We start from the raw sequence: 27201 nt of genomic DNA, 5'->3' as shown, positions 1-27201 counted from the left end.
GGTAGTAACCCTGTGCATTGGCGTGCAGTGGGTCCATTCCAGGATAGGATTAGCGATCCCTTCAAATAGCGAACCTACTGTGTTAAAAATAAAGTTTGTGTTAAATACTTGTGATGTATACATATCATTTAATAATATTGTAAATCTGTTAAAAAAATATATATACCTCGTTGAGTTTCTTGCCGGATTCTTCTCAGCAGAGGTTTTTCCGAACCGGTGGTAGATTTTTTTTTGACATTCATAAGTGCTTGTTATAGCCTAAATTGAATAAAGATATTTTGACTTTGACTTTGAGGCAGAGCTAGTGTTGTCTACCTCAATGCACGCCCTAGCGCCAGTGAGGTTGGGTGTCGGGTGTCGGGTGTCGGGTGTACCTTTGTGCGTGTTGGCGTGTCTGGGCGGGGCTGGGCGGTGCCGGCGCAGACGTCGCAGAGCCAGCGCTTGGCCTGTCGCGTGGGCGGCGCGCTGACGCACTCGGCGTGGTAGCGCGCGCTGCACTCGCGACACGACGCCGCCAGCTCGCCGCCGCTGCCGCACGCGCCGCAGACAGACAGGTCCAGGACTCCTCGGACTCCTCGCTATTAATAAACAGATGTAGTGAACTAGTGGATAATGTTTTTCATCTCTCCTGTTCGGAAAGTTTCATGGTAGATAGCCGGGTGGAAATTGCGTTTTCATCTCTAGGGTGGAAAGTAATTTTTTTTTTAATTTTCGTTTAGCCACTGAGTCGAAGATAATTGATTTACATCAATGACAGTTTTTTCACGTTTCGGCATGGCCATCTAGATGCACTGGTGGTTGAACGCCGAACATCCGCTGAAACAAGAAATTTGATCTTTATTTCGTCACGAACATATTCCATCTCTTTCTGTAGTTAGGTTAAGAAAGAGATGGAAATCATTCGTGAAATTTGAAAGAAAGAGATGGAATAATATAAAGAAAAGGAACCGTTAAAGGTTGGATACAAGTAAATTCAATTTATTATTATTCTAATTTTTTGTAGTATTTTACTTTCCTCACAGTCTAAATGAAAAGTAGAGTGTCTAACTCGGGTGAAATTACCCATTTCCCCTCGAACTATTGGCGGTCACTTTCCACCCTTGTTATCAATCTACTATTGCCATCGTATTTTATCGGAAAAGTTTGTATTTATCTTTCTTTCTCAACTAGCTTACTAAAGTTGCTGTTAAAACGCAAAACACTATACAGAAGAGGAGTTCAAGCATAACTCCGCTTGCCGTGAAAATACATAGACTCCTCACCAATTTGTCTTGACAAAAAATATGTGTTACCTCTTGCTGGAGTCTTCCTTGGGCTCGGACCATAGTTTCCTTCTCTTGCGCGGCGTGCGTTCCTTAGGCCGACACTGCTCGCAGAACCAATCGCCGTCAGGTACTTTCTGAGAAGAAAATAAAAGCGAATAAACAAAAGTTTCGATGAATTAAGAGCATTATTTAATTAATATACATACATACGGTGTATTACACAAATACTCCTTAAGCAGAAAGAGTGTCTGCTAGAAGGTTGAATTGACTGAACACTTACAATCCTTTAAACAAATTATTTCAAATGCCTATGGCAATGATTAGAAAAAGTTCCTCAATCAAAAAGTCGACAGTGCCTTTGACGAAGGTTTATACACACAGGGATTATCTTATGACTCTGCCATAGGAGTAAGAAAAAAGCTTACCTTTCGATTATTTTGCTCCGTGAAAACTAAATTCATCTGATAGCATGAAATTTGAACAGATTGATGAATAACATTTTACAAAAATCCGCCCTGATCCGGCTCAACAAATTCTACTGAAAAAATCTTATATGTTAACCTTAGCTATTTTGCCAATCTATCCCACTAATAAATAATACGAAAGTATTTAAGTCTGTTTGTTATTTTCACCTTTAGATTAAATCCTATATACAGATAGTTTGAGTCCCGGGGGAAGGACATAAGAAAGTTTTTATCCCAAAAAATTGCAGTTCCTGCGGGATAGCGATAACCAAATTCAAGGCAGACGGAGTCGCGAGCGACAACTAGTATTAGCATATTCTAAAGCCTTTTTTCGACGACACCTGAGAAATATGATGAGATTTTTGGTGTTCTGGCAATCGTTCAAAAGTTAAATAGAAGAGATCTGGAAAGATCAAGTAAGTAAAAGTATTATAATATGCACATTTGCTACTCAATGTATTGTTATTTTTATAGGTTTTATACTATAAACAGTTACACAACATAACACAGAAAAGACAGAGGTCGCACGGACTTGAATCTGCGACCCTCTGCTTGACGGCTTTTCAGGTAAACTCACCGTAAGCTTAGGCTTCAAGCAATACAGATGATGCCCCTTATTACAACCGTCGCAGAGCAGCATATTATCTGGATCAGTCTTCCTCCGGCACAGCCGGCAGCTCGCGTTGAAGATGCTCGCGGCCCACGTGATGCTGGAGTCAAGCGTGAACAGGTGCAGCACGATCTGCGCGAAGCTGCGGCTCTCCATCAGGGACACTTGCCAGCGGGCGAGGGTTTCAAGGTCGAGCGGCTTGTTCTTGGCTTCGCGCTCTTTGCGCTCTTTGTCGCTGAGACCTAATTAAAAATATAACTCAATGAGGGCTATCGTTTTTTGTCTCACTAGATGGCGCACTGTAGCGTTAGGTTTTTAAGTATGGCTTTCAAAGTCTGTTATTACGGGCGTGAAAACAAAGTTTAGATTAAAATCATATTTAATACACCTTAAAACCGTACCATAAAAATATCGAGCATGCCACAGTGTTGTGTAGTCCCCGTTTTGTTCGGAAAAAAGGGAGGACAAAGGTTTCCGAAAGACAAAACTGTCTTAAAACACAGACATTCATTGCCCCGGAACGCATAATTGCCATAATTAATTTCAGATATTGCAAAATATTTACAAAATTATTCTAATTATAAATAAACCCGCGTAGCGCACCCAAAAACTATGAGATTTGACATTTCGGAGACCTCACGCTGCACTAGCGCCTCTAGTGGCGAATTCATACGCGATAGCCCTCATTAGTTAAATACGAAATAATATGATTAGGCAGTTGACTTGACACTAGCAAACGACGAGGGTTTTCTGTCAGGTAGAATATCCATTTATCAAACATTTATCCATCATCTATCTATCATCCCAGCCAAAATACGCTCCGCTTGCGGGGCGCAAGCCTGCTTTCAGAATGTTGTAGGAACTAGGGCCGTAACTCCCACGCGGGCCTTTCTTTCCTCATAGTGTGTTCTATCACCGTAAAGCTCGTATATTGAGATAAAAATGCGAGTCGGACTGGCGCACCAAGGTTTCCGTGCACATTTATCGGTATGAACGGACGATTCCCTTGAAGTCTTGAAGATATTTCTCGATTTTTCCGAATGATTTAATACATCCAGTGTATGCAGAGCCCTGCTCTTAAGCAAAATGTACGCAGTGTGAAGTCAGATTAAATTGGTCTTCATATTTACAGACAAAAAAAAAAGATTTTCAGAATTTTCTAGTTGGTTGTGTTATAATAGCTACCTTCATACTAAATTTGAAGTTTCTAGGACAACTGGAGTGCCCTATAGGTTTAGTTACCGAGCGGGCGCTTGATGTACTTGTGGTGCACGGCCTGCTGCACTTGCAGTAGGGCTCCGCAGAGGCCGCGCACGGCGTCCCACGCGTCCGAGGGCTCCTCCTTCAGCCGGGGCTCCACGAAGTGCCCGGGGTCGCGGTACTTGTTCTCCGGTATCGTGGTTATGTCCGTTTTGTCGTCTAAGGGTTGGGAGACGAATGATAAGCACAAATACACAATTTTTTTTTTATGTCTAAAGCATACTAATATTCAGTTCAAGTATATTTAAATGACATTGTTTAATAACATGTAAGTTATTTGTGCACTTTCGCAGGTGGTAGGACCTTGTGCAAGGTCCGCCCGGATTGCTACCACCATCTTGCTCGCTAATCCTGCCGTGAAGCAGCAGTGCTTGCACTGTTGTGTTTCGGCGTGGAGAGTAAGACAGCCGGTGAAATAACTGGCACTTGAGGTATTCCATCTTAGGCCTCTAGGTTGGCAACGCATCTGCAATACCCTGGTGTTGCAGTTGTCTATGAGCGGTGGTGATCTCTTACCATCAGGAGACCCACTTGCTCGTTTGCCATCCAGTCGAATAAAAAAAAAATGCGATGCACAACACCACTTTATATTTGCATGAAGTTGCAACAAAACATGTAATAATTAAATGGCCAAATAGGGATAAATTTTATGCGATATTTATGGAACAGATATATGGATGTAACTGCGATGCCTTCTCTGTTTGTTTTGCTTCAATAAACAGAAACGGCATGACATTTATAAAATTAAAAATAGGGTAATACGTTAGGTTGCATATTATTTAGATAATTTCTAACTATTGAATACTGGCCATTTTCTGTCTACCCTACTCATATATCAAACACAGCACAATCTTCATTTCATAATCACAAATTACGAACGTTGTTTTTAAGTCTCCAAATCAGTTACCTGTGGGCAGAGCTCGCACGCCGTCCAGCTTGTGATAGTCATCCCTGTAGCGTCCCTCAGGCCCCCACGACAGGTAGTCGGCCTGTTTGTCGTACCCCCGCACCATTATCGTGCCACGCCACGCTTCACGGTCCTGATGTGACATATAACATTACTGTGTTAGAAATCTTAAGTGCAATAACCCTCCTTCGGGCAGTCGGGTAAAAAGGGGATAAAGCATTTTCAGGGACCGGGCCTATAGTGCAATTTACACCTGCAAAGAAATTCGTGTAACTTACAGCCGAGGCCGTAAAGCTAACGTGAATGGGCAATCGAGCGGTGCAATGTAATGTAACTTGCAAGTCTAAACTAGACTCTATACTACAAAGTCAAATTTTCTAATTACGCATAGATCGGTGGATCCTGCATGTTATAATTATATTTACAAAACATGCAGTCGGGTTAAAAAACAATACAGACTTCAACCAACTCTCTTAGGATTGGTAAGTACATACATACATCATTCCTGAGCTTTATTCATGAGAACCTATTTTTTTTTAAATTCGGATAAAGATGAAGTCAGTCTCTCATCACATGCTCTATACTATAGTATATGACAGTAGCGCCCGTGCCCCTCTCGTTTTTATTTTTTTTATTTAATTACACGCTTGGTTCACATAGGGTTCAAAGTACTTGTCCAATACACTTCACAATTGCGCATCTACCAAATCCAACGTCTAAATCTCCTGAACGATGTAAATACCTTGACTTTAAGCACTCCGAGGCAGCCGTGGAAGATCTTCTCCTCCAGCTCCAAGATGTGGTCCCTCAGGTTCAGCTCAAGCGCTTCGGAGAGCGAGCAGTCCGCCGGCACGCTCAGCGACGGCTGGAACTTGTGCTGGCGCGTCGGCGGCGGCGGCAGCGGCTGCTGACACAGGATTCACGACAGTTAATGCTAGTTTATTGTAAGCTATGTGAGTCAAGACAGGGTAAACTAAAATATATGGAGGGTGAAAATAAACGTACGCAACTGTCAACCCCTCCCTTTAAACAATTTAAGTTAAGTTTTTTAGATTGAAAATACAAACTGAAATATAGATGCACAGAAAAAACAGAAAAATAAGACCATCACTGGGAATCGAACCCAGGTCCGGTATAGCACGCGGTACGGATTACCGAGGACCTGGGTTCGATTCCCAGTGATGGTCTTATTTTTCTGTTTTTTCTGTGCATCTATATTTCAGCCACCATCACCATCACCATCAGTGACCATCAGTGGTGTAGCGGTATAGCACGCGGTACGGATTACCGAGGACCTGGGTTCGATTCCCAGTGATGGTCTTATTTTTTCTGTTTTTTCTGTGCATCTATATTTCAGTTTGTATTTTCAATTTAGGTTTTACGGGATGACCGTAAAAGTAAAAATTTGGAATTGAAATAAAAAATACAAAAAGATTCCAAAAAACCAATCTTAAGTTTTTTAGAGCCATACACTTTCAACACAAACCAATATTTGGAAATATTTGTGCTACTAATGTCACTTTGACATTCCATACGCTTGCCAATGAAATCACAGAGAAATTGAATATGAAAAGGTTCCACCTTGGTACAGTCACCAGCATTAATATCTGCCACAGCAGAGCGTGCAAAAATATCTGACACGTCTTTGCCGACCTAGAAATAGAGTCTTATCATATATTTACGCACGCTTGTTATTTGTGTTGTTGTATTAATGTCTCTCTCGGATTCGATTTGTAGCATTCGAGCATGGCGGATATAGACAATATCTAATTTTGCTATTTCTGTTTCTTTGGCTAGTTGAAGTATAATTTTGAGTGTTTTATGCTGCGATTAACCTTAACAGTGATCACAAAGTTCTATATTGCTCTCGTGTCTGACATTTTTTAATGCGCAAGTTGTCTCCACGTGGTTTCTGGAATTTTACTATCAAGTTGCAAAAACTACAATCACCGTACAACGTCCCTCTCAAAGAGAGTTTACATTGACACTGGCGAAATTGTCCTATTAATTAGGACAGAAAAGCCATATCTTAAAAGAGAAGAAGAAGAATGTCTCTCTCTCTCTCTCTTGTTGTGTCAGATATTGCTGGCTTTCACGACTTTTCACGCAGGTCTAAACTGGGCTTTAAGAATAACGGCAAAGCTTTATAGAAAAGACTACTGGTATAAAATTCGACTTCTCAGCTACGTATCACAATATCATAGTAACTCACCGCTTTCGCAGCCGGATTCAGCAGATGTAGCGGACACTTCTGTATATACTCCAATATGTTGTCCTTGTCTATCTCGAGGTTCTGCCGTAGGTCGTGCTCCCTCAGACCGCGCTTGTTCAGCGACTGGATGAGCGCCTCGACTTGTTCTTGCGTGTGGAACACGGACCAGTGCGGTCGTGATTCGTCCTGCACAGATATATTTCTAATGGTAGCTTATAGGTATGATACGAGGGGCACACTGAAATGATCGGGAATAGAATATTTCGGACTGAGTTACAATAAAACTTTTTTTTAGAATTTGAATACTGGCCTCTTAGAATCTTAATGACATTCAAACAATTAAAAAAAAATGTTTAAAAACAAAAACTATGTTGGTTTAAAGTTGACACGTCGTTAACAGAAATGGAGCTCACGCGTGAACATTTTCGTGCCATAATTTATCAAAATTTTCGTCGCGGCTTATCTCAAGATAAATGTCTCAGCGAACTTGTTTCGATTTATGATGTTGAAGCACCGAGTTTCGGCTTCACAATAATTCACAATAAGCTCTTATGAGATCACGATTATAGGCCAGGAACGGTCCGACTACTTTCGATCTTTCGGCCGGCAGTGCGGGGAGCACCACCGTCGTGACCGCACTCACCTATGAAAAAGATTTGAAAAAATCGATACTAGTCGCACCGCCCCTGACTTATAATCGCGAGACGAACCGTGTAATTAAGTAATATAATTTACAATATAAGAACATTCCTGAGAAGGAATTCTACTCGGGATTTCGGTCGTTTTCCAGAGGGTAGAGACACGTTGTACAGATGACGATGATGATGATTGTCCCACCTTGCCGTGCACCTGGCAGCAGCCGCCGTCGCCTGTGCAGAGCAGCAGGTCCCGCGCGGCGGTCAGTGAACTCTCCAGCCCGCTGAGTTTCTGCGTGAGCCCGTTGACATGCGCAAGAGGCTTCTTAGGCGAGCCGCCGCGCGAGTTCGCCGCCGACTCGTTCTCTTTGTCGCTGCCTGCTGGAAAGGGTTATGCTATTGATACGCCAAGTCACAATGGCGCAGTGGTTCTTGTTTTTTTGGAAGTAGTCCCTGACATATGCAACCATTTTTTCATTATTTGTTTAATTTATTTTTAGAAAAATGAGTTCAAAAAGATTTTTTGAATTACTACTAAAAGAATTTCCTTGCTCACCCGCGACCTTATGATAGTTAAGCTCATGCAAAACAGTCTAACATCTGGTAGCATGGTGTACGGTTGTGTTGCTCTGAAAATGAGCTCTGGTTGAGTTCGAAACGCGTCAGTGTAGTGTGGTGGTGGTGGTGATAGATGGGTTTGTATGATTTGTGTGTTCTTACAGTGTGGAGGTGGAGGAACTGCATTAACACGCATATTTTGCATAAGCTTGGCTATAATAAGGTCGCAGGTGAGCAAGGAAATTATTTTAGTTCATTTATATAAAAAAAACATCGAATAAACAGACGTTTCCGCATTTCCACCAGTGATGTTCAAAGAATGTGTTTTTCATAAACATCGCACAGCACCGCTCTGGTGGAAACAGCTGAGTAAAGCGAGGCTAGGTAAACGAAGCGTTTCTACTGGTTCATAAAAAACATCCTCGCACATCTGTGGTTGAAACTACTGATGTGCCAAAGGAAACTTCCCAAAATTGCAGAATTTTTCATATAGGAAAATTTCAGAAACTTCTCAAAATTTTGTATGGGGATTGAAACTCTCCATTTCTTCAATTTAAATTTCCTATATTTCTTGCGAAATTTTCCAGAAATTTCCGAGAACTTTTCCAACTTTTTGGAAACTTTCCGCAACTTGCACATCTGCAGTGGAAACGCAGCCTAAGACACTGAAACTAACATTAAAACTTAGTTACGCGGTGACACTACAGGATAGCAAAAAGGGCCTCCACCCAGCATTCCATAAATAATGTAGTTTACCTCGCTCCCTGGCGTGGTGGTCGTGCGCCTTGTCGCGGCAGGTCCCGCGGCTCTCGGCGCCGTTCTCCACGAACAAACCCGCCACGTGCTGGTTCAGCCAGTAGCGCCGGAACGAACGGTCAGAACCTGATGGTATTGCAATGACGTAATTGATGTAACAAACCAATAATAACAAGCCACAGCTTTAATGAAATGCCATTTAATTTTAAGCAAGAAATCAGATTAGCTTTTTACAAGCTTTTATTTAGTTTCACCTGTCCCGTTGTCTGTGTGTCTGTAGTCAAATCTTGCAAGTTAAGTTTGACCAACTTTCAGTAGTCGGATTGACTTGAAATTTGGCATACTTATGTAAATTGCGTGACAATACAATAATCTGGTAGTGACATCCTGGTAGTGCGGTCAGGATCGTCTCCGCAGGACGGAACTTTTCAACGGTTAATGGCGTCGACTTGAAATTTGGTATGCAAATGTAGTTTGGGTGACAATGCAAGTAAAGTCGACAAAAAGAGCAGTCAGCAAAAAAAAGCTTGTATTAAAAATGAAATATATACCAAAAACTTATAATTAGCTTTGCTTTTTGAGTTGGAGTACAAGTGATATCACAGTTCAGTGTATACAAAATGTATAGAGGATCGAGATAAAAATAACTCTGTTCTATACCACAAATTTTAATTCAGAAAAAATAGATAGAAAAATCTCGATGTTTAAACAGGATGGAACTTGACAAAAAAAAGTATCTAAATCTATCATACGGGTGCAGATTTAAACCTGTATTCTGGTCCCATTAGTCTAAGCCTCTAAAGGGATACACCTCAAAATTACAGTTTTCTATGAAACAGACATGCTCAATGACTGAGTTCTAGCGGTTACACTAAATATGCCAAGAAACATGCAATATTTATCTGTCAAACATAACGTAACTACTCACCCAAATAAGAAGTATAATCAAACAGCTGTATCTTCAGCTCCTTAACTTTCTTCTCATACTCCGCCTTCAACCCTTCGCTCTCCTTGTTCATCTTTTCCAAAGCCAGTTTCAACTCCTCGTCGGCCGCACGAGCCTTATCACCGACCAGCTTCTGTTCCGCTTTCTTGGCGGTGAACTCCTTCTTTAGTTCCTGCCGTGATGCTATAAGTTGGGCTTCGCGACGACGCTCGTTTATCTAGGAAAACAACGGAGGTCAGTAAACGTACAGCAAGCAGAAAAGGATATTGGACTTCTTACATCTCGGCCTGTATATGTCCCACTGCAGCACAGAATGAGAGGGCATGTAATGGACATCGTTTACCAACAATTCCAAGACACAGCTCTAAAATAAACCGTTAAATTTTAACCCAGAAAAGCACATTATAATTGTAAAATTTGATGAGACACATCATCTCAACATCTCCTGCTTTATATATGCCGCTATTGGGGCTGGACGGACGTCCTCTCAGATTGAGAGGGTTTGGATTCTAGTTCCCACTTATGCCCAGTGGGGATTGGAGACTTACACACACCATTGAATCGATCAAGGCAAAATGCAAGTGTAATTTTGTAAACAAATTCCTATAAAATCACGTTTGCAAGGTATAAAGTCCATGCCCTCTGCTTGACAACAGGCAAGTAGGACATTCTGGGCGAAAACCAGTAAACTATATTATCTAAAATTATTTTCTTTTAGTAACTCACGTGTAAAGTACGCAGCGCTTGCTTAGTGTTCCGCATCTCATCCAGTTTCTCTTCAATGATGTCTCGCACGGTCGCGTAGCTGATCATTTGGTTCATCAGGCACTGCAGTATCTGGAACTTGTCGCCTGAAGACAAATGGAATATATCGATAGGGTATGGGGTTATCTACAACAGTAACTTTAGACTGACAACAGTTTAGTTGCTTGTTTCATTTTACACACCGCATTTTTTAACACGCCGTCGTCTCGCGTTTTGCATTTGACGGCTGTAATCATTAATGGCTCGCAAACACGACAGCAATGTTACATTACGATAATAGGTCGTATCTATATATGGATTTCATAGTAAGATACGACTTTTTCGAATATATTTCAAAATAATTTTCTTGGCCTGCTGAAACGACAATCAAAACTAATCGTCTGCTGCATGTAAAATTAAATTGACCATCGGTTCCTTTGCAGCCTCTACAATACAGTACTGTATTTAACACAATGGATAAGATTGAAATTTATTATTATCAATTCGTATAGTCTACGGCGATATTGTATGGTGTAGTACCTAGCGGCAGGTCGGCCACGTGCCGGCGCTGCAGCGCGTGCAGGATGTGCGGCGCGGCGAGGCGCAGGCGCAGGCCGGCGTCGTCGTGGCTGCTGTAGCCGCCGCGCTGGTGGTAGCGCCACGTCGCGCAGCGGGACCCCGGCGCCGCGCCCGACGACAGCAGGTGCAGCCTGGACCACGCAACCAAATACACTGATGATACTGATACACCGTATAACCTCCTGGGCCCTCACTTTTTTTAACAAACTTAACGCTTATGACCTAGACGTGGTTGACCTTTGTTATTTGGATATTATTTCAAAGTTCTAAGAATTCTTTATTCAGTGAACAATTGCACTTTACGAAGTAAATTGGGCTATTATTCTTCGTGTTAATTGCTCTTTATAAAGTACGCGAGGGCCCAAAAGGATAGGCTGCAGCGTGATAATAATGATCAGTGAAAAAATTCGGCCACCTAGACAGGACAAGTACGAAGTGTAGCGCTGGCCAGTTCGCTCGACTTTCGGGGCGCTCCGGGACTCGGCCAATACGGTATTTGAGTAATTTTTATTTATTTTATAAATCAAAGCTTGTTAATACGTATTATCGAACGGAAAAATATTTTTTAAGCTACCTATAGAATAAATATAATTATAAAAGTTTGAAGAGAGAAGTCAGAGTTATAAGAGTTAGCAAAGTCCTCACCTAAGTACTTCAGTGACGGTGGTGGGGTCGAGCGGCAGCTTACTGAGCGGCGTGCCGAGATAAGTCTGTGACCATTTGCTCGCCTTCGTCGCTAGTTCCACCGCCTTGTTCACGCCAACGTCACCGCTTATTGGCTCGTAATCTAAAATATTCAAATATGACATAAAACACATTAAAATAGAACATCGACCGTTATTAGACGTTTTTGTTATACCTTAAGATGTATGCGAGTTTTGCTGTTAATGTTTTTTTGTGGCAAAAAACAAAGTACAGCTTCAAGTGTTTTGGTTGTGTCTTGTCATTCAGTAAGTTATACATAGAACTGATACATAAGTATATGTATTGTATTGTAAAACTCTTTATTGTACATAAAACACATGAAATAACATAACACAGGATAGTAAGATGTACAAAGGCGAACTTATCCCTTAAGGGATCTCTTCCAGTTAACCTTATATGTATACAGGTTAACCCATTTAAATCGGTAAGTATAAATAACTTTGAAAGTATAAGACATAGAAAGATTTAATTAATGTTTAGTTTTAGTTATTATAATTTAATTGTAGCCTTAGTCCTATTGAATATTTGTATTTTCTTAATATATCTTAAATAATTTTTTGTGATAATAGAAAGATTTTGTTCCATCGATTTTAGTTAGCAAGAACCGGCTTTATCTAAAATTAAACCAAAGACCTCTTCTTATCGTGCGAGCGCAGCCTATTGCATTGCGAAAGACTTTTTTTTTTATTCAACTACATGGAAAACGAGCAAGTGGGTCTCCTGATGGTAAGAGATCACCACCGCCCATAAATATCTGCAACACCGGGGGTATTGCAGACGTGTTGCCAACTTAGCGGCCTAAGGTGGGATACCTCACGTGCCAGTAAGTTCACCGGCTAGAATTGTGTTAGAAGCTGGCCTTAGGCTGAAAATTAAGGTTAAATAGGAATGGAACGCTTACCAGTAGACTCCTGGATGCCGCCACTCTCATTATAATCCTCAGCCTCGTCCTCCTGCAGCGCGAATATTGTGGTCAGAAACATCTGTATCAGGTCACTGAAGACCCCGGCGTGCTCCTTCAGTGTGAGCGCTTTCCTGAGGATTGATTGTTTGTTTATACTCTTTATTGTACAAAAAGGAAAAAATCATCATGTTGATGGTAATCAGAAGGAAATAGATTACAGTCTTGCGAGTAAACCGCTATTATGGTCTCTGAAACCAGGCCCCTTTTCCCACTGGGCACACTGGGCACGTGCCCAGGGTCCCACGACGCATTGGGCCTAGTCCCTACTCCATTACCAAACGATAACCAATAGCTACTCCACTCACGCCTGAAAATCAGGCTTATACAGAATGCAGCATGTTGTGCCGAAGGCTTCTAATAGGTGAAAGACGGCCCTGTCTCAAGCAGAGGATCATGGGTTCATTTGGGCTCGCACAGTCAAAAAACTCCAGGGGTTGCGACCCACAATCCCCTGTTTAAGAGGAACCACTAGACCATCACGGCTTAAAGTCAAATCATATTAAGCTATAAATTGCTTGGTTTCGTTAAGATCCTCTAGCTTATTAAGGGCTGTTTCACCATCCATTGATTGTTGTTAACTGGCGGTTAGGTGTGATGCCGTCTCTATTTGTTTTGTTCGAATAGGCGGAGACGGCATCACATTTAACCGTCGGTTAACGCTAATCAATGGATGGTGAAACAGCCCCTTAGTAAACAGAATTTCATTGTTCTATTAAAACCGAGTGCTGCTCCATAGAGGCAAGGAAAATACGTCGAGATTCTCCAAGATAAGGATAGCCACCTGAGGCACACCATAGATATTAAAAAAAAATGTCCTTGCAATTTGAATCTAATAGTATAGGAAATAAAGCCAAATTGCCGGAGTGTAAAATAATAAAGAAACAAGAGAAATTTTACTTTGCTACATTGTCATAGGTCAGTAACTCTCTTCAACTTACTGGAGTACACTATTTTGCACATTAGGGCCGCAAGAAGATAGTACGGCAGTTTGCCTTGCGCTCGATTTGCGGAGGAGTGCCCCTAGATGTGCCTCTGATTTAATCTAACTTAAAACCTATTTATTTCCATAATGTTTCCTCATACCTGAAGGTCTCCAGATCCAGCCCGTTGTGCAGCGTGTCCTTGACCTTCAAAGTCTCCCCGTGGATGTGTACGAACTCCAGCACAGAGAGGAAGTCACCGAACTGCGCGTGCGGGATGCCCTCTACGTCTATTGGGGTGCCTACTGGCATCATCTGTTAGAATTTTATACAAAATTAGTTTCAAGCTTCAGAAGATAACATTTAAGTAAGAAAAAATAGGAAAAAAAATGAACTTTAGTTGAATGAATCCAGATTCCCAATTTCAACAGTCAACTTCATGTGGCCTCAAGAGAACAAAAGCACACGCTATGCAATAGATAACTCCTGAATTTGCCATATCCTATGTATTTGTTATGATGAAACTATAATGGAAATATAGTTTTTTTTTTAAATTTGATAACAAGCATTAATTTATAAAATAAATAAAAAGTAGTCAAATACCGTATTCAAATCGTATTCTACCAACTGACCTTGTGATCCTCTAAATCCAAGTCTTCCTTGACCTTCTGCCACTCTTTGAGATATGCCTTCTTCTTAGCCTTCTCTTCCTCTTTACGCTGCCGCAACTGTTCTTCCGCCCTGCGCATTTTCTCCGCCATCTCCTGGGCGCTCTTCTTGGCCGCTGGGTCCGCCGGCGCCTTTGGTTTAGGTGCTATACAAAACGTTTGGTTTTACTTGCCATTTGTAAATAATAAAGCCGAATTTACAACGTGCAACTGATCTCTAGTACCAATGGCGTACATTAAGTAGGCAGTGGGATAGGCAGTGCCTACCCTGCTGTGGGGGTTGCTACCGGAATTCCCTCAGAAGAGAGAGCTAGCCAATTGTTCATGGGAGAGAAACCGACAGAAAGTAATATAAATTTTAAATTAAATTGTATTAATAACCTAACATGATTTTCCCCTAATTGTGCGTCACTAGACAACTGAATAATACAGTATAATAATAAATGTATCATCCACATATTTAAGGTAGTATTTCCCTAATTTTAATAATAACATATTTAAATTATACATTGTTGATTTCTTTAGACGTGTTTTCTATTGTATATAGACCTATATTGATGTCTGATGTTATGTATGTTGGGAGCTCAATTAAGGTACTTGCGATCTACATACAGTAGAAAGTTTAATTTAACATAAAAAAGAAACAAATACTGCAGCATCTCTGATAAAGGCAATACAACAAATTAGATTAGACTATTATTTTATACTCACTTTCATTTTTATCCGTCTTTTTAAGGAACTTATCCATGGATTGTTGCTGCCCTTTCTTATCTGGAGTGCCCTTCTTGGCTGACTTGGTGGCCGACCCAGGTTTGGGCGGGGCCTTGCTCGGTGGGGACTTCAACAGCTTCTTTGACGAGGGGAACTCGGGAGGATGGCCGATGAATATTTGGTCAAAGTTTACTTTGCCTATGTTGTACTTGTCAAGTGCTGTTTTCTGCAAGGAATAGTGAAATTACATTGCCATATTAAGTGTCTATATACATATTATTATTTTTTCTATCAGGAAAACTGGGCAATCACTGGGGTCGCTCCAGGAAGTCATCTGCATCACGGTCTGCTAGGCTTATCTAGGAGTTAGGCTGGCAGCAATAGTGCCTACAGCCAGTTACTCAATATAGACGCACACAGACATCTAGTTGCAGAGAACTGATCTACCATTGGCATGCAGTTGGTCAATTCCAGGGTAGGCAGCTGCTAGTTTGCGCCTGCAGCACTGCCTACCCTCAATTCACGCCCCAGATCTATACCTATATTCACAGCAGCATGATACACTACTGAAAACTAAAACTACGAAACTGAAGTGGCAGTGGGCGGGGCACATTGCTCGCAGGACTGATCGCCGATGGGGTCTGAAGGTTCTCGAATGGCGTCCGCGGACCGGGAGACGAGCTGTCGGTAGGCCTCCAACCAGATGGAGCGACGACCTGGAGATCCTGGACGACCTTAAGATCGCGGGATCGCGTTGGATGCGGAAAGCACAAGACCGGTCTGAGTGGAGAGCCGTGGGGGAGGCCTATGTCCAGCAGTGGACGTTTTTCGGCTGACATGATGATGATGATAATACACTACAGTTCGCTCTGACCATGAACCAACCTTAATGGTAATGACTCCTTCGGACTGCTGCACGAACTGCTTGAGGAACAGGCGGTTCTTGTCTCGCGAGTAGACACCCTTGCGCCGGCGCACGCGGTCGTGCGGCGCCAGGCCCACCTTACCGCCCGCCGGTTCGGAGTCCTGGTACTGTTCCACTTCGTAGCAGTATGATGACGCTGGGAGCATCACTTTGCTGGAATAAATTATTAAGTTAATCATTAAATTACTGGTTCGAAATCCTGCCAGGCAAAAACAATATTCTTGTTATTATCAGATTAAAATCTGACCAAAACATTTTAATATAGTCCAGGATTAACCAGAAAACGCTTACTAATTATAAGTTAACTTCAAGGTGAAGAAGTTACTTCATCCCATTACTAGAATTGTGGCCATATTGTCCAATAGCATTCACCATCTCTTTTTATCCTCAAGCTATACCATGCGACAAAAAGAAGTACTTAAAATGATTGTGATACAATACAATAAAAAAATCTTTATTGCACACCACATCGGTACAAAAATTTAACACTGCCACAAAATTCAGGGTAGACAATATGTGAGTCTGTGTGTTAATCAATAAAACCTCTGTTTTTTTAGTAAAAGATTGGCAACCTGTTTTATTTTGCTATGACTCGATATCTTAACTGTAGTCAGTGAAACTAATGGCCTTCAGAGATTATTCAGTTGGCTTCCTTGATCAGTAGGCACATTAAAATAACTAAGTTAGTTCTTTTATGCAAAACAGATAACAACAGCATTACCAACCATGCAATAATTATCGTAAATGTATGATATTTTTATGTCATATACAATATAAAATAATAACAGGGTACCGCACAACAATTTTACTGTTTTATACAATAATTTATTAAATATTATGATATTTTTGGAAACTTAATGTGGAGTAAACAATGTGAGCATAAAAGGAAACGCACCATTCACTGATTGCTACAAATTAAGCTACGAATTCAATCAACATGAACGCTACTACCAACATAATCATCAAAAAAAAAAGAACATGAGGACTTAGTAGTCTGTAGAAGACATAGATATACAAATTTAAGTAGTAGTCCATATAAAAAGTTTATTTTTAATAATAATATTTTAGACATACCATACTTAATTAATCAAAACAATACGCAATCCTAAATAAACCCTAGCTTTTCATATATTACATGAATAAATGTATGCAATAAAACTACAATAATTTTGTGTGTGCATATTGGCAACATTGGATAACAATCATTTCAATAATTTTATATTCCAAATGTTATCAACTTTTTTTTTATGCTTGCTGTATTGTACCTACTCTTATTATTTTTGTCTTATTCAGTGCTTTGGTGTCATACATCCCGCTGATACTATCCCGCTGTTACGAATAAAATAAAGATAAAAATAACCTCCTTCAGGTAGTTCAATAAGAAAAAGAATAAAATATAATAAATAAATAAATATCACGGGACAATTCACACCAATTGACATAAGTAAGAGTCCCAAAGTATGCTTAGAAAAGCTTGTGTTATGGTACTAAGCAACGGATAAATATAATTATATAGATAGATACATACTTAAATACATATTAAACACCCAAGACCCGAGAACATATTTTTCATACAAATATCTGCCCGACACAGGAATCAAACCCAGGACCTCAGCTTCGTAGAATAAGAATAAGAATGGTTTATTGTGATAAAATAGATACACATACAGAAACACTGAAATATACACATCCATGCCTATAAAGCTATGCTATATGCTAATAGTTGGGTAAAAAAATAAGTATTTTAATCTTAATTAGGTTTGGGTTGATAATCCGTGTTCTCAAGCCATCTTTTTTGTGGTGTTCTGAATATTTTCAAGAACCATCCTCGGTTTTCAAAGCACCCTGATAAGGTCACACCCTTTAAAATGATTATTACTTGAATTGAATCATTTTCTGCATGTTTTTATTAGATATATTGTTCGTTTTTGTGTGTTTTTAGATATATTGTTCTGTTGCACAGCACAATTTCTGTGACCGATAAAAGTGGTCTCGCTGGAAGGCCAGCACTGGCTCCACCCCCAGAGTCTGCATTTATCCAGAGGCAGGACCTTTGTTTTTTTGTTGTTTTTATTTTATACTTCTGTTGTTTTTGTAGTAATATGTGTGTATTATGTGTGGAATAAACTATTTAATTTCATTTCATACATCCTGTTTTTAAAATGAATCAATGCAATTTTTCTAATTTCAAATAATAGTTTTTTTTTATTGTGGCTAGCAACCAAAATGTAAGTAGGTACATATGTAAGTATAACCAAGATGTAAGTACAATGTGACACGGACTTACCTCCCTGGTGGTTGTTTCTGGGATGTGATGGAGAGGATGTGAGCCTCCTGCCAGGAGTCCCCCTCCAGGCAGGCCTCCACTGTCTCACCAACAAAGAACCTCTCCCTCACAAAGTTGAAGACATCCTCAGACATCTCAGCAAATGAACTTCTCTTGGTCCTTGATGCTAAGTACAATATGGGGATCCTCAGCTCCATAGGAAAGTCTTTGAGTGATCTCCTTGCAGCCTTCTCACTTTCCAGTGCCTCTGCATAAGTCAAGTTGTTCTTCCCTGTCATCTCACATGACCACACCATGGAGTTAACCAATATAATCCTCTCACAGTATTCTCTGTCAACAAATAACAACAAAAACATGAATAAACATCACGCAGCCGCGACGCGGACGATCGACGTCGCCAAACATCGTGTCACGCTCTCGTAATTGCGCGATCTCCCGCTCATTAAAATGTCAGCGGTCTTTCTAGCCGACTAAAAACACTATTATCTATCATTGTACAAAAAATGCGCGGGATTTCCCATGTTTGCGATAACTCACTCGTAGTCTTTGAAGATCTCGTCGGTGATCTCGCAGTGGAAGACCTCATCGTCGTCCCGCAGATACCCTGACGCCGCCGATTTCTCGAACGCTTTTCTTTTCAACAGAGGCATGTTAAAGAGTTCGCGGGTCACAAGGATGGCACAACGATTATCACACCGATTTTCGAGCACACCGGGCCTATACTTCACACAACTTTATGCGGCGCATCTATAGCAGTATTATTTTGGATTATACATCAAGAAATTACTTTAATTTACAACAAATATCGAGAGAAAATTGTTGCGTGGTTTCGATTGACAAGCCAAAGCCAAAAAACGGCGCGCTGAACCACAGGTTAAAAAATATCTCGGCCGGCATATTTTTTTCAAACGTTTGGTTGGACTGAGGTTGGAGTAGAAGGCGGATGTACTCTAAACTGAGTTTAGTAAACTTTAGTCAAAACGTAGCGATTGTAATCGGTCATAACAACTCATAAAATAAAATTACATTTGCAAGAGTAAAAATAAAATCAGCTTATAATAAAGAGTACCATGTTTTTGTAGTATACATCATTAATGACACAATACACACTTTCCATCTTTAGTTTTAGTTCTTCCACCAAATCATAATTATTCAAGAAGTTGTGCTTAGTAACAAGTGCTCTCGAAAGAATTAAATGACTGGATTAATTTTCCGAAGTCATTATTGATTAATTAGTTGTAGTCGTTGCACTTGCAGCGTGATTAAAATTTCTTCTAACAACCCGAACCGATGCTTGTCTTGTCATTGTCAGTGTCACAGTCACAGTCAGTCAGTCACACTCAAAGAGTAGTATAATATACGGGGAAAAGAGAGCCCTCTCTCGTCTCATTCATGCAGACTGTTTTGAGCGCCGTCTGCATTTCCTAACTAGTACCATTGATGTATATATCCATCCATACGTATAGCTATTAATAGTCACAGGTATTCTTTTACTTTACTGGATTTGCTTCCCAGCTCAAACCACATAAAACTAAAAAACAGGGCTGCAAAGAGAAGTGAGACCGCTTGAATTCAGTCTTCTTAAGTTTAACCAGCCTCAATTTTCCGTTTGCAGCACTGTCTTTACTTTTTATGTGGACGATGTGCACGAGTTTCGATTGCAACGTAGCCATCTTGTTCCTTGTTGAGCGCGAATAGACGCCTGCCTGACATAGAGGGTTGCTACACAAATATTTGTAACGACTGAGCGGATACAATTATGTTTTTATATTAGAAATTACAATACGATTGTCAATTTCGAAAATAAAGTTCATTTTTGCGGTAATTATCAACGACAAATATTTTTAATAAATAAAATTTTGTGATCTCAAGCTTTCAGTGACATCTATCTGAAACAAACGACAACAATCTGTTTTATTTTAGTTAGATAAAGGAGATGGCGGCGCTATCGACATGAATTAGTACGGTATAGGCGACTGTCCCCCCCCTGGTCACACTTTAGTGACATTGACTGACAGACGTACTTTGTTTGCTTGCAAAGGGCGATGTTGAGCAACATTTATTCAGATTTTAATATTGTTAAATAAGTGTAATGTGATTGCAAATAGTATTTGAAGAAGTATTGAAGATGCCGAAAGAACAATACAGGGAAACCGACTTTGGGAGAAAAATGTTAGTTAGGTTATGTTTACTCTTTATGCATAAAAAGCGCTTATTATTTTACCTTTTACTGCATTATTTATACACCTAACTGATCACTTATGTAATTTTAAACTACAATTTAAGCTTCTGGCTAACACTTGCTAAAGATTTTATCAAACTTTCTCGAGTACTTTTAACGAGAATGACGTAAAATGTAAAGTACCACATGTAAACTATTTCTTATATTTTTTATGCTACGAAACAAAGTAATTACTCTTTATATACTTTCAACTTGTTAAAACTTAACTTCAGCCTCTGATTTGTAACCAAACAACGTAGATAAAACACAAAAAAGTATATGTTCAAGCCTAAACATAATTGATTTGTGTTATGTTTTAAGCTCCCATGTCACATTCAACGTAGACAGCGCGTCTGATATCCAGCAAGCCGCGCATATCCGTGTGATCACTAAGAACCTGTATGCTCAGGATGGCCAGAGGGTGCCAGCTGCTTACGGGGTGCTGGACAGGAGAATGGTAAGCTGTATTTGGTAATTTTTTCGGTATAATAAATGATAATAGCCTGTGAAATTTTTAACGCTATCCAATACTTACTTTCTGAAGTGGATAGGAGGAGACAAGTGGTGATAGTAACTACCTACAACTTTATGGTCTGAAGGGCCTAATGTCTAGAAAATTAACACTGTTTAGCTTTTCTTCACAAAATTATGCGCCAAAGGTCACTAACTGTTGTTATATTTTCAAGCTACTATGTTCCTTTGTCTATTCAGGGTACCAACCAGAAGAATGCCAACTGTGACACTTGTGGGCTGGGCCTGGCAGAGTGTGTGGGCCACTACGGTTACATCGAGCTTGCTCTGCCTGTCTTCCATGTTGGATACTTCCGATCCATCATCACAATATTACAGACTATTTGTAAGGTAAGATATCTGCTGATAACATAATACACCGATTGATAAACAATTGATACCGTTTCTGATTCGCCAATATATCAATGTCATTTTTGAAAAAAAAAAGTGCGAATGAATATAGTACATTCATGAGGTGTTGAAACACAATTCTCTTTCAGATCGGTAATAGTGTATTGTGGCATCACTTGTTAGCCTATAAATATTTGAAAGCTACTAAATATCAAAGGAGAATGAGCAAAATGGTCTATCGGCCTCCACTGAAGCAATGAGTTTGAAATTAATTGCAAAATACTTCACTTTGAGACCGTTAGATCATCATTATGTTGAGAATTTTAATTGCTAAACAATCAATCAATAATTGGCAAAGTACCTTAAAAGAAAATAGTCTCTTATTTGATTTCCAATTAAGTCATGGTAATGAAACCAAAAGTAACAGTACTATACTACATTGTCAAATGATAAAATAATCCTTGGCCACTCATTGCAAATGCAAACACACCTAAGACAAATTACAACATACGTAACATTAAAGAGAAACATGTGTTTTTGATACCGTCTATATTTTGTTGATGATGTTTATCATTAATTTTAGGAATGCTCCAAAGTAATGCTGCAAGAGAACGTAAAGAGATCCTTCCGCCGCAAATTCATGAACCCAGAGCTCTCCTATCTTCACAAGAAAGCCCTCAGGGCTGCGGTCTTGAAGAAAGCCAAGACCTGCACGAAGTGCCCGTACTGTGAATCCTTGAATGGCATAGTCAAGAAGAGTTCAGCAGGGATATTGAAGATCATCCATGATAAGTACAGGAATAAGAAGCCGACGGACCCTTTGGTTCAGAAGGTGTTGCATGAGTTCCACGAGGCCAAGGAGTCCAATAAGGAGCTGGCTGCTATGATTAATAGTGGACTGATCATTGAGTTGAGCCCATTGCAGGTAGTAGTTTTTCTGCTCTAATATTCTATGGGTTGTGGAATTATGATTAAGGCAATAATTGTCCCTTTCGAAAACAAATACCCTAAACTTTATATAAGATTTGGCGATTCTTTTGAATCTTGCAATTGGTCTGTTCCTTTAAAAATTCAGTGCCAATAATCTGACAACTTTGGTTTTGTGACAGTCATGGATTAATTATATTAAAGATCAAAGATATTTAAGGGTTAAAGATAATTCAAATTCAAATCATTTATCCAGTAAATAGGCTGCAATGGGTACTATACATACATATAAATACAAGTACTTATACATTAAGGATTAAGGGTATTAAGGATGATTAGGGATATTAGGATATTAAGGATTAAGGACATTAGAGGTTATGAATATTAAGGTTAGGGATATATTAAAGATTAAATTTTTTATTAAATACACAGGTAATGAACCTGTTCCGGCGGATCCCGGACGAAGACATCCCGCTGCTCGGCATGAACGTGAAGATATCCCGGCCGGAAGACCTGATACTGACGCGCATGCCCGTGCCGCCGCTCTGCATCCGGCCGAGCGTCGTGTCCGACATCAAAGCCGGCACGTGAGTGTCTTAAGAGAAATTTCCCTGCCGGCCGCGCGGCCGCGATAGGTATTCGTTTGGGGTATTGCTGTCTTTATCGCTCGTGACATTACCACTCGCAGCCGTCCCCATGCCTTCCGCAACGACGTCCGTAATTTATATCGAGATAGCCTTGGGTTTCGTTGTCCTCATATTATACGAAAAGTATAGCACAGAAATCAGTGATCTTTTACAATCAAGATATTATTATATTTTCTATGCCTGTGGTTGTTTCGATTTTTGTAAAAAAATTTATTAGTCTGTAATTCTCGTGCAAAGTTGACATCTTTTTTTTTTTTACTTTTGAGCTCCTGTAATTCTGATATTACACATTTATATAAAAATCTAAAAAACCACAGGCATAGATAATTACGTCTAGTCCATACTTACAAAATTTCATCTATTTCTGTTGCCTAGTTTTCAAATGAGACCGGAACTACGTTTGTATGGAGAATGGAATGAAGAGACTTCTCTTAAGTGTGGTGCAAAGTTGTTTCAAGTAACCATTGAGATGACAGAAGTGCCGTGCAGTGAGTCTGTTCAATTTTTAGGTTATATTCCCACTAAAATAATAATCCTTGTAAATTAACCATCTGGTGGTGGATTAATTAATCTATAATATTTATCTAACTTAATAACCCATCTGACCGGTTGGCCAAGAGCCAAAACCATGGAGGGGAACGAGGAGCCCCCGGATCCGGGCGGTGGTAGTTTCACGAACACGATGGAGTTTGACACGCTGAACAATGCACGAAAGCGCAGTCTTAGTTCTTTGGAACTATCATCGCCCGATAGGGCCGAACCTAAAGGTAAAAAGGTGATGCAGGGAACGGACATCGACAACGCATCCATAGCAGGCATTTATAAACACCCTGACTTAGACGCGGAATCCCGCAAATACAACAGTGAAGATAGTGGCCCATTTATTGTTCACATCTCCCGAGACGCGGATTCTAGCAACTCGGGCATTTCACTGCAACCTATTAAGGTTGGTCTTGCCTTTGCCAGAGATAACGTCCAAAACATCAAAAAAGATGGTATCAAGTCCGTAGGTAGAAACCGTGTCTCGGTTGAGTTTAAGACCGCTGCGGATGCCAACAATATCTTAGAGAATCCCTGCTTATCACGTCACAAATACAAAGCAAATATTCCATCGTACAATGTTTCTCGAATGGGATTGATTCGTGGTGTACCAGTCGACTGGTCAATGGAAGAATTTGTTGACGCTACTGACCTCATAGACGGACCAGGTAAATTCTTAAAGCCCGGCGCCTTCAGCGCAAGGTAACCAATGAGGGAGGTCCTCCATCATGGGTTCCAACGCAAACCGTTGTAGTGACCTTCGAAGGTCAAAAGCTTCCTCAGAAAAATCTTTGCGTTTTATACATCGTTGAAGGTCGAAGTGTACGTGCTCCCAACAATTCAATGCCGGAAATGTCTGAGGTTTGGTCATATTCAGGCCCAATGCCGCTCTGATGCCCGATGCTTCAAGTGTGCACAAAAAACACCTGGTGAAGGATGCAACATCGCTGCTGAGCATGTAACCTGTTTATACTGCTCAGGCAATCATTATGCGACAGACCAACGTTGCCCTGAATATTGTAGGCAAAAATCTATCAAACTGGCAATGTCGGAACACAGCATCTCTTACCAGGAAGCGTCCTCTCGTTTTCGGCTGTACGTCGTCCTTACGCCGACGTGGCCAAGATTATGTTCGAGCCCAACTCTCCCTCATGGCAGTCTCCTCGCCTGTTCGCCCTCCCCTTCCTCCCCAATCGCCTCCCTCAGCTTCATACCGTAAGACGATCATCCGTAAATCTAGAGCAAGGTCCCCTCTGTCTCAGGCTATGACCGGCAAGCCCATAGAGATATTATCTCGACCCCACAATCCCAACTCCCCAATGGCTACGCCCTATCGTCACGGCGGATGCCAGTTGAGACCCCCAATGATGACCTTATGGAATTACTATTCAAACTTCTCACGAATATAATCGCCAAATGGAGCGATTGTTTACCGCCCGACGTTGCCCCATTAATGGTTTCACTTGCTGAGCGATTATCCTTCTCCAATGGCCCCCCAGGCAATTTTCTTCAATGGAATAGTCGTAGTATCATCCCTAAAAACCAGAACTAATCAATCTCATCAACGAGCACTTCGTTTCAGTGGCGGCCATTTCGGAGACATGGCTGAGACCGGGTTCCCAGTTTAGGATCCCGGGCTTCTCATGCCTTCGGGAGGACCGCGGTGATGGACGTGCTGGTTGTGCGTTATTGATTAAAAGAGGTTACACTTTCTCAAAATCCCTCTCCTCCTCATTCCCATGATATTAACGCTGTTGCGGCCAATGTCATGGGAATTAATTGCGTATCAATTTATATCCCACACCCAAATATCAACTTAATACCCGACCTTTTCTACAATCTTGTTCTCGATCCCACCTCCTCTCCTCATTATGGGTGATTTTAATAGTCATAACACCTCCTGGGTTCATCACATTCTGACATATTTTTCTTCCTTCCTTCTGGACCTGTTTGATGACATTAATGTCGTAATCATCAACGACGGCTCTCCCACTCATCGGGTATATCCCGGACAAAACCCCAACTCTGTTCTGGATTTGTCTGCTAGCTCTCCCAATCTTTCGTGTTCGCTATCCTATCAGGTTCTGAGTCAGTCATTCGGAAGTGATCACTTCCTATAATTATTTCCCAGCCATCCTCTGTTCTTCCCTCACCGTCCCCAACCCTCCTTCAATATAGGTTGGATAAAGCGGACTGGCCAAGCTACTCTCATTATATTGAAAATAAATTAAAAGAGCTAGATCCCAACCTATCAAATCCCTTAGATTTATACCTCTACTTCCAATCGATTCTACTAGAAGCAGCAGATAAGTACATCCCTAAGAAAAAAATACGTAGTAGCAAAATCCTTCACCTCCCTGGTGGATGCAGAATGCACGGCGGCGATCAAAGCAAGAGACAACGCGGAACGTAAGTTTAATGAGTCTGGTCTTTCGATGATTTTGTTGCCTATCAAAAAATTTCTGCCCGTACTAAACGTCTCCTAAATAAAGCAAAAAAGAAAGGATGGAAGGGATTTTGCGAAAGCCTCAACCCTAGAACCCGCCATCGCTGGTATGGAAAATATTAAAGATTTCGGGGCTCTTTCCATCCTGTTTGTTCAGCCTCTCTAACCCTCCTTCTGGTTGGCAGAGTTTGCGGACAAATTGGCTCCTTCATCAGTTCCAGAGAAATCCTGTATCGACCCTCCCTTCCCCTGCGGAACTAGGTCCTTCGACAATCCCTTCACATTCACTGAACTTGAGTTGGCTTTAGATGGACTACGTAACAGTTCCCCCGGAGAAGATGGCATTCCCTATCTTTTTATCCGGAAACTTAATCGCTTCTCAAAGGAACATCTACTAAAAACTGTACAATTTGTTTTTCGTGACTGGTGAAATCCCACAGGAATGGACGAGCCAAATTATTATCCCATTCCTTAACCAGGGAAGGACCCTCAGGTAGCTAGCTCTTATCGCCCAATTGCTTTGTCTGCATCAATTGGTAAAATCTTCGAACATCTTATTAAGAATAGGTTGGAATGGTTCGTAGAAAAGGAAAAATTACTCGCAAACTCTCAGTTCGGATTCCGTAAAGGAAAAAGTACAATGGACAACTTATCGATTCTGACCTCAGACATTAGATGGGCCTTCTCCAAAACAACATCTCGTTGGGTGCTTCTTGGACATCTCTGCCGCATACGACAATGTTCTTCTTCCAGTACTCAGAGCAAAAATGCTTCAGCTGAGTATTCCTGCGAGGATAGTTCACTTTGTTTGTAAGTTGTTCATAGGACGTACCATAAAAATTCGATCTGGCAATAGTTTCCTCCTCCTCGTACCCTATGGCAGGGACTCCCTCAAGGTTCGGTGCTCTCCCCTCTCTTTATAATATATATACGTATGATATTGAACAATCTGTCTCCCCCTTCTGTAGTATACTTCAGTATGCTGATGACTTGGTGCTGTATACCAGTTCTCAGTCAACAGATGCTGCTCTTCTAAACTCAATGAAGCGCTCAGTTTATCTCAAGATCTGGCTAGATGATCATGGTCTGACTTTATCACCATCTAAAAGCTGCATAGTAACTTTCACACGTAAGCAGATCCATTCCTATCATGGATATCCGGTATGATGATGAGGTCATCCCTGTTTGGACGCTGTGAAATTCCTCGGAGTCTTCCTGGATTCTAAGATGACTGGCGTTCCGCATTTGGAGTATGTAACCAGCAAATGCGAAAAGGGTATTAATGTTCTTCGGGCTCTCTCTGGGGTTTGGTGGGGCGCTCACCCATACTGCCAAAAGCTCGTGTACAATGCAGTGATCCGCAGTCAGTTTGACTATGGCTCGCTCGTGATTGAACCCTGTAATAAAATGCTCTTAAAAAGTTGGACCTGATCAAGCCAAATT

The 27201-nt window shown here is 40.8% G+C and overlaps 3 protein-coding genes across 3 annotated transcripts in view; 2 read left to right on the top strand and 1 right to left on the bottom strand.

Moving 5' to 3' along the window:
• The window catches only part of LOC141432912 (bromodomain adjacent to zinc finger domain protein 1A-like), a 19227-nt gene extending 255 nt beyond the window's left edge, over nt 1-18972 (bottom strand). The window contains exons 1-20 of the mRNA XM_074094746.1: nt 18654-18972; nt 18117-18446; nt 15790-15982; nt 14905-15130; nt 14158-14339; nt 13689-13840; nt 12543-12676; nt 11582-11723; nt 10898-11067; nt 10340-10464; nt 9596-9830; nt 8668-8793; nt 7556-7734; nt 6719-6904; nt 5249-5413; nt 4507-4639; nt 3582-3758; nt 2307-2581; nt 1691-1726; nt 375-578 (exon numbers count right to left, since the gene is read on the bottom strand). Coding sequence (XP_073950847.1) covers nt 375-578; nt 1691-1726; nt 2307-2581; nt 3582-3758; nt 4507-4639; nt 5249-5413; nt 6719-6904; nt 7556-7734; nt 8668-8793; nt 9596-9830; nt 10340-10464; nt 10898-11067; nt 11582-11723; nt 12543-12676; nt 13689-13840; nt 14158-14339; nt 14905-15130; nt 15790-15982; nt 18117-18446; nt 18654-18766 — 3483 coding nt within the window. The 5' untranslated portion in view covers nt 18767-18972. The remainder of the gene's footprint in view (nt 1-374; nt 579-1690; nt 1727-2306; nt 2582-3581; nt 3759-4506; nt 4640-5248; nt 5414-6718; nt 6905-7555; nt 7735-8667; nt 8794-9595; nt 9831-10339; nt 10465-10897; nt 11068-11581; nt 11724-12542; nt 12677-13688; nt 13841-14157; nt 14340-14904; nt 15131-15789; nt 15983-18116; nt 18447-18653) is intronic.
• Polr3A (RNA polymerase III subunit A) overlaps nt 1-27201 on the top strand; it is a gene marked incomplete in the record, with an annotated part of 96727 nt that overhangs the window by 40856 nt on the left and 28670 nt on the right.
• LOC141432469 (DNA-directed RNA polymerase III subunit RPC1-like) lies at nt 20115-22716 on the top strand. Its single transcript, XM_074094047.1, has 5 exons — nt 20115-20288; nt 20659-20794; nt 21049-21198; nt 21782-22123; nt 22558-22716. The coding sequence occupies exons 1-5, from the start codon at nt 20245-20247 to the stop codon at nt 22714-22716; spliced, it is 831 nt and encodes a 276-aa protein (XP_073950148.1). The 5' UTR covers nt 20115-20244.

The sequence above is a fragment of the Choristoneura fumiferana genome, chromosome 11 (assembly GCF_025370935.1).
Source record: "Choristoneura fumiferana chromosome 11, NRCan_CFum_1, whole genome shotgun sequence".
NCBI classification, from domain to species: Eukaryota; Metazoa; Arthropoda; class Insecta; order Lepidoptera; family Tortricidae; genus Choristoneura; species Choristoneura fumiferana.
This window is presented reverse-complemented; position numbering and strand designations above follow the sequence as displayed.